This window comes from Oncorhynchus masou, chromosome 28 (genome assembly GCF_036934945.1).
Source record: "Oncorhynchus masou masou isolate Uvic2021 chromosome 28, UVic_Omas_1.1, whole genome shotgun sequence".
In the NCBI taxonomy this organism is placed as follows: domain Eukaryota; kingdom Metazoa; phylum Chordata; class Actinopteri; order Salmoniformes; family Salmonidae; genus Oncorhynchus; species Oncorhynchus masou.
Genome location: NC_088239.1, coordinates 22,099,741 through 22,106,831, shown reverse-complemented (window position 1 = coordinate 22,106,831; position 7,091 = coordinate 22,099,741). Strand labels below are relative to the sequence as shown.

At 41.0% G+C, this 7,091-nt stretch overlaps 1 protein-coding gene across 5 annotated transcripts in view; it reads right to left on the bottom strand.

Annotated features, from left to right (window-relative positions):
• Positions 1-7,091, bottom strand: part of LOC135517360 (collagen alpha-1(XVIII) chain-like) — a 90,155-nt gene continuing 83,064 nt past the window's right edge. For 3 of the 5 annotated variants that reach the window (XM_064941584.1, XM_064941587.1, XM_064941585.1), the window contains 12 exons: positions 6,762-6,789; positions 5,814-5,888; positions 5,629-5,654; positions 5,417-5,515; positions 4,804-4,948; positions 4,628-4,692; positions 4,232-4,354; positions 4,077-4,124; positions 3,860-3,889; positions 2,742-2,945; positions 2,128-2,243; positions 1-1,150 (listed from right to left, as the gene is read on the bottom strand). In XM_064941584.1, coding sequence (XP_064797656.1) covers positions 949-1,150; positions 2,128-2,243; positions 2,742-2,945; positions 3,860-3,889; positions 4,077-4,124; positions 4,232-4,354; positions 4,628-4,692; positions 4,804-4,948; positions 5,417-5,515; positions 5,629-5,654; positions 5,814-5,888; positions 6,762-6,789 — 1,161 coding nt within the window. In that variant the 3' untranslated portion in view covers positions 1-948. The remainder of the gene's footprint in view (positions 1,151-2,127; positions 2,244-2,741; positions 2,946-3,859; positions 3,890-4,076; positions 4,125-4,231; positions 4,355-4,627; positions 4,693-4,803; positions 4,949-5,416; positions 5,516-5,628; positions 5,655-5,813; positions 5,889-6,761; positions 6,790-7,091) is intronic. The other 2 variants (XM_064941586.1, XM_064941588.1) reach the window with 1 other exon arrangement.

Here is a 7,091-nt window from a genome sequence, read left to right as displayed (position 1 = left end):
TTATTAAGAAAAAGAAAACATTTTTATTCAATAAGCACCAATTATTGTATAAAACATACTCTCACATACTGATCAAATCTCTGTTGTATAAAAATTCCATATGAGTTTTTTTTTGTGGTGAATTTCTATATGATGGGTGGAATTTATGTTAAATCTAACTAGGTACCTATCAAATTAAAATTCTAGCGCAGTGAAAGGAATGCTGTACAAAAAACGACCAATTTCAGAAGAGGCAAAAAACTGAAATAGTCACTTTGACAAACAATCTATAAATTACATACTTAACCTTAATCATTTGATTCATTCATGTTATGTGCGGTCAAGGTATAAATAAAACATTGAATTTAAATTAAACACTGAGAGAAATTGTTGCTCAAATGAGAAATGTGTATAAAATGTATTCAAAAAAACTGAAAGACAATCTTCATGGATATGAAGTGACAAAAGTATAAAACAAATCTAATACAGTGCATCAAAATTTCTTTGGTGGTAATACTGGTTGTTCCCTTGTTGGAATATGGACATTATGTTGTGTGAAATATGGTATTGGCCCTGGTCTAATGGAGTAAACATCTCTTATAGAATGACCTAATAGGACAACCTGTAAACACGACCAATCACTGGAAGACAAAAGGTGACATTTTGACTAGGAGAAATATCTGTAGTGAGAAAGAATCTTGAAAGTTGACAGTTGTAATTTGAAAGTTGGTTTAAAAAAAACTGTGCAAAGCCACGATTTGGAGCTGGTCTGACAGACAGTATCCGCTCTTTAGCACCATCTCAGTCAATCAACCAACCAATCAGAGGATGGGAGAGGAATAAGTTGATGACGATGATGACATGTTCATAAAGCAATGTTCATGTATTTACACCTTTCCAGAGTGTTAAGATGGCAGTGGATGGATTGGGGGATGGAGGAATGGGGGGGATGAGACTGGTCAAGGTCTATTAAACATGCTCTATGGTCTCGATGCAGAGAATAATTAACTCGTTGGAGCAGCTGCTTGTTTGCTGTCCTATAAGGGAGCCCGAGGACAAACTGGACGACTGGCCCACGATGGAAATGTCGTTGACCCGCCACGACTCGCAGGACCGGTCTACCGCCATGTTGCCAAACGTATTGGAGCCGTGCCAGATGCTCTTCTTAGGCCTGTTGGGAGCGATAAACAAATACAGTGGGAGAGTGTATGGATACATCATATACACAGGGACATGTACACCAGAGGAGGCTGGTGGGAGGAGCTATAGGAGGACAGGATTATTGTAATGGCTGGAATGGAATATATTGGAACCGTCAAACATGTTGTTTCCATATGTTTGTGTTTGGCCATTTATTTAGTTCCAGCCATTACAATGAGCCCGTCCTCCTATTATGTACAAACAAAGTACACGCGAACACACACACACACACACACACACACACGTTAAAAAGTCATACAGCATACATAACAGATGTTCACGCAAACACCAACTAAAAGTTTAATTTAGCTTCTATTTAAATAATCCTCCCAGAATAAAGTCACAAAAAAAATAAATGGGAGTTGAACTAATGTAGCCCCAAACTGAGCAGAGATACCCACAGATGTGACCTCAACCTAACAGATGACATCAACAAACCTATTTCTCTGCTCTGTCCCTGCTATATCCATTCATACATGCTCTCAAATAGACTTCGCCACAAAGTCAAAAAGTGTCTGTTTGAAAAATATCTATAAACAGTCACTTTGGAGCCACAGTTGCCAGCCTCCAGTCTCTGGTTGGTTGGGGCTGCTAAATTTAACATGGCTGTGTATAAATAGGAGAAAAATAGAGTGAGGGTGGACATAGCTGGTTCACACTGGCCCGGGCTGAAAAACACAACGCTACAACCCCCGATGTCTGGATTGCGGTCGGGCTATCCTGCATTTAAAATGTCATTTTGTGGAAACAGCCATGTCTGTCCCCTCCCTTCTTCATGCCTCGCTCTTCCAAACCCACTTGTCTTTTGGTGAAGCTGCTTGGGTCGGGTGGAACTCTACCTAGCCTTTACTCTTTAGAGATTGAAATAGGATGAGTTGTGGATGAGCGTGTCCACATAGCCACAGGGCCCTGTGTCTGAGGAACTGGACATCTGTCTATTTCACTGACCAGAAGGGGTCTGCCAATACGTCCCGTCCATCGAAGGAGTAGATTGGGATGTTTGGCGGGAATTTTCCTCCACCCCCAGTGAAGATAGACTTGTAGTTACTGAACAAAATGTCGCCCTGTGGATACAGAAAGGAGTAATTGAGTTGACTCTGACACTATTTTTTAGACCTATTTTTTAGACATTTTTATCTCAATATTAAATAATTTCTGATTTTTTTTTAAAAATAGCAATTTAATCATTTCTTAACAAAGAGCAATTTCTCAAGCAATAATTTTGCTACGACTGTCTGCGAGTGAATGGGGAGGGGAAAACTGAGAACTAGCTGTTATTGGCAGAGAGGTTAGGAACTCTTTCTTATCGGTCTATTAACTAATTTACCGCCTGCTGGTCTCACCAGGCAGGCCAAAACTGCATCCCACAAAGACAGGCTGAAATGTCAGGCGGTCTTTGCAAACAGCTCTTATACTAAAACGGTATTATCATAATTTTCACAATTTCACAGTATTATTCCAACATCATAGTTTGGAAAAATATATAAAAACACAGGAAAATCACACTTTTGACTGCACTGGGCCTTTAATACTGAACCTATGGGAAACAGAAGTTGACTTACCCTGAGGTTGGTAACGGGGTAGCTCTCCCTGAACTTCTGGGGGACCAGGTCTTTATTAATGGCCCGGGGTTTTGGGGAGGATAGGAAGGCCCGGTAATAAGCGGACAAGCCCATGGCCTTGGCCTGTTCATAACACATCTTGTCTGCTATGTAGACCCCACCAAAGTTCCCTGTGTGGGGCTGGTTCAGAGCCACCAGTTTGAGCTGAGGACGAGACAGTGGAATAGTGGTCATTCATTAGTCATTAGTATGTATTCTAAACCACCACTTCATTCAGTGGTCCTTTCGAGCCGGATACAACTCCAGGTGGTCAAGGTATCCAACAAAACTGACAAGTGCATATACAGAAACACACACCACTATTCTCATCTCTTTGGTCATGGTTTCCCAAACTCGGTCCTTGCCCCCTCCCCTCCCCAGTGCACGTTTTGTTTTTTTGCCCTAGTACTACACAGCTGATTCAAATAATCAAAGCTCAATTGGTTATTTGAATCAGCTGTGTAGTGCTAGGGCGAAAACCAAAATGTGCACACAGGGGGAGGCTGAGTTTGGGAAAACCTGGCTTAGGTGATGGTCTTGGCAGTGCTGTTGAAATGGGAATGTAACTGTGTAGCATGGTACAGTCTTCTTTTGTGAAGTGTGGATCTAAATCTCAAAAACCAAACCTGGCCTGCCTCGGGCTATCCTTCAATGACAGCACACAGACAGTCATTTAGTCTAAAAGTGGAATACTCCAAACCACTGCAAAATCAAATTTTGTCTCCAGCTCATTTTGCGGCCAGACTTGAGCCAAACCAATGACTTGCTATCAAGAACGAATAACAAAGATTCAATTTCAGACTTATTCTCCCTTTACTAGTTACAAACTAGAAAGCAGGCAGTTCTAAGAAAGCATTTTAATTGACTGTTTCTTTGCTCCAGTGCAAAGTTTCATAAGAAAAAGTGGTTAAACAAAAGTTCAAGTAAATATTTGAGTAAGAAATTATATTCAATAGAAGTGTAGAGACAGGTTTATGTTTTTAAAAACCTTTTATTGTTCCCCTATGAAATAACAAGAGCAAACTTTGCACAGTTGCAAACGCTTAATCAGTCTTGTCTTAATTTGTCAACAAACTCACCCCATATTTTCTGCTGCTGCCTGGCTGAGCCTAAAGGGGCAAAAGTTTAGTACTAATTAGATTCTAAACATAAAAAGCTGCAATCAGACAGAATATTCTGCTATAAGCATCCATTACATGGACTTTCACATAATGCATTGATGTCAATGGGAGAATTGTGCAGAAAATTCATGCAGTTGAACATGTTCCATCCTCATCTCAACTCTACTGTTCTTACCTCGTCATTTAGAAGGAGATTCAATGGGAGGGGGATCAAGTCACCAAGCTGTAGAGACAGAGACACAGATAAACACCAAACACGCCAGTTAGTTTCACGGCTCACAGAGACACTATAGAGACATGGAAGAGAGGGAGCCAGAGATGCTGCTGTACCAGGACTTCCTTCCATCCCTGTTGCACCCGGATGTAGAGTTTGCCTGTCCCCGTGGTGAAGCTTAGGGTCCCCTCGCTGCTGTATTTCGTCTGATGCATCATGACCTCGCTGGAAGGAAACGTCTTCAAATAAAGGAAAAGAATAGAGAGAAACACATTATTCCACTGGAACGAAGTATCGGAATATAGTAATTGTCGGAGAGACCCTGGCCAGAGTGATTGAGGAAAGAACAGCAATATCTAGCATGTCAGGGGTTATTTGATGATGTGACGGAGCTGACGTGATAATGTAACAAAGATGACATGATGTAACAGAGTTGACATTTTGATGGTATGATATTATGGCGTGATGAGGCAGATATGTGACAGCGTAATGGAGGGGAAAGACTGACTGACCATGGCAGAGGTCCCAGGAGGCCCAGCCGGGCCAGTGGGGCCTGGTGGCCCATGGATGGTCACAGCTACAATTAGAAAAATGAGAAACAAGCACAACGGTAAGAATTTCTTATGTGATACTAGTCACCATATTATACCATACAGAACATTTCACAAAGGGTGCCACAAAGTCTTACCTGAGCCAAATCGAGAGGGTTCTCCGGGGGGTCCGGGAGGCCCTTGGGGGCCTTGAGGGCCAGGTCTCCCATACCCAGGAGTACCAGGAGACCCCGGAACACCTGGATAGCCACGGGGCCCCATAACAGTTTCTCCTTTGGGGCCCTGAAACAAACACAGTGCTTTAGTAGATATTAATCTCCAGTATCTTTACATATAATAAATTAATGGAACATGGTGACTTATTGAACCCCATGAAGCTGCGGGGTTACTTAAATGCAGCCAGTAGGGGGAAAAAAACTATTGTTGCATGCAGCACTTGAATTTGTAAGAATTGGCAAAACAATGTATTATTTTGCACACAACTTGGATTTCCTTTCAAGTCAATTCTTCCTTTTGCCAACGTGGCTAAGTTCAAAATCCTCATTACTCACACAACCCAAATGCCTATCTAGCACGCCATCAAAAGAGGTCATAGACTACAATAACCCCTCAAATGAAGTTGACAGTGATTATGTACCATCTCATGTGTCTATGTTGTATCGTGATCTTCTCAGTAATTGTAATTGGTCAAAGCTGTGGTGGATGAGCGGGGCTTTGGAAGCATATGGTCTCAATGGAAATGGGACTCACCACCAGTCCCGATCTCCCAGGCATACCAGGTGAGCCCGGTAACCCGGCCTCCCCCTTCTCTCCCTTGTCCCCCCTGAAGCCGTGGTCCCCTTTATTCCCCTGTGGATAGACAGACACACAGACTGTGAGAGCTCCAGAAGCGCACACACACACACACACACACACACACACACACACACACACACACACACACACACACACATTCAACTTACCGTAGTTCCTTTGGGAAGCATTGTAACTGCAGGAAAAACACATCATCCATTGGTTATTAAAGATAATGCATGAACAACACCTGTGTCCTTATGACAGATTATAACATGTATTCTTTATATTAGCAGTAAATCAAAATCATACTGTAGGTGAACAGTAATAAATCTATCTATCTATCGTGACTCACGTGATGGGGCAGGCATACCAGGGAAACCCCTCTCCCCCCTGTCCCCTTTGGTCCCTGGAAGACAGTTAGCCCCCCCTACAGGTCACATAGGGAATAACAGGTGAGCATTTGGCATTCATATGAGAGAATGCAGCACAACAAAGTAATTGCAAATGGTTTCATCAAAAGAACACGACTGCCTGCAAAAAGATTAACGCAGCCATACTTATCTCCTGAGTCCAAGCAGACAAAACAGAAAGTTAGTCTGTCTCTATAAAATCACACTATATGAATACTTTTTCTTTGCAGTCACTAAATAATGATCCAAATTGGAAGTACTATCCAAAGGTGCAGAATGATCGGAAATTACTCTTCTTTTATGCATATTTCCTCAAATCAAATATTATTACTGATACATAAATATTTGTTTTAAATTAAGCACATTGTGTCCAGGATTCATTCATCAGTATCATCACAATCCAATGCAATGTATTCAATACAAAGGCTGGTTCCACTGGTACACAGAAACACTATCCACAATGTAAATAATGAAAGGTGAATATAATGGAGGAACACAACTGATATGAATGTATAGCCTCAATCCACACCAAAGCTCTATCACGGAAGGTCACAATGTCGAAGATGATGACTTAGGAGTTACCCAACTTCATTCTCTGCATCTCTGCATGTCCTCAATATTGTAAAGAAGTCTCTATATTGTACATGGAATGACACTGATGGGGTGATTTATACTTATTGCAGTATTATTTACTGATTACCGGAAACAGCGAACACAATTGCAGTCATTTCTCTTCTGATGAAAACAGAACACTTTAACAGTGCATTTTGTATTCACTGATGTCATTAGTATTTCAAGTTACGAAAAACTGTAACACAGAAATACATCAAATGTATTTATTTATGATATTCTGAAATGTATTGTCATATCCAGAAAATCCTTCAACTCACCATTTGTTGAGCTCTTAGAACCATTTATCTGAAAAAGTGAAAGGAACATGTTAAAAGACATGTTGGATTTGTCTCAGCAGGAACAAGAACAGGGCTTGTGAAAGGAACATGCATCTCAGACACAAACAAAAACATTGCACATGATGACAAGATGAATCCAAGACAGCTATTATACTGTATCTACAGTATATCATTTTTTATATTTGAAATGACGTTGAATTCACAGTGGACGAGTTAATCTATCTGTAACAAAATGGAGGGTTAGAAGGATGAATAACAACAAAAAAAACATCTTAAACATGCCAGTGACCTCCATCACCCTGGATGAAA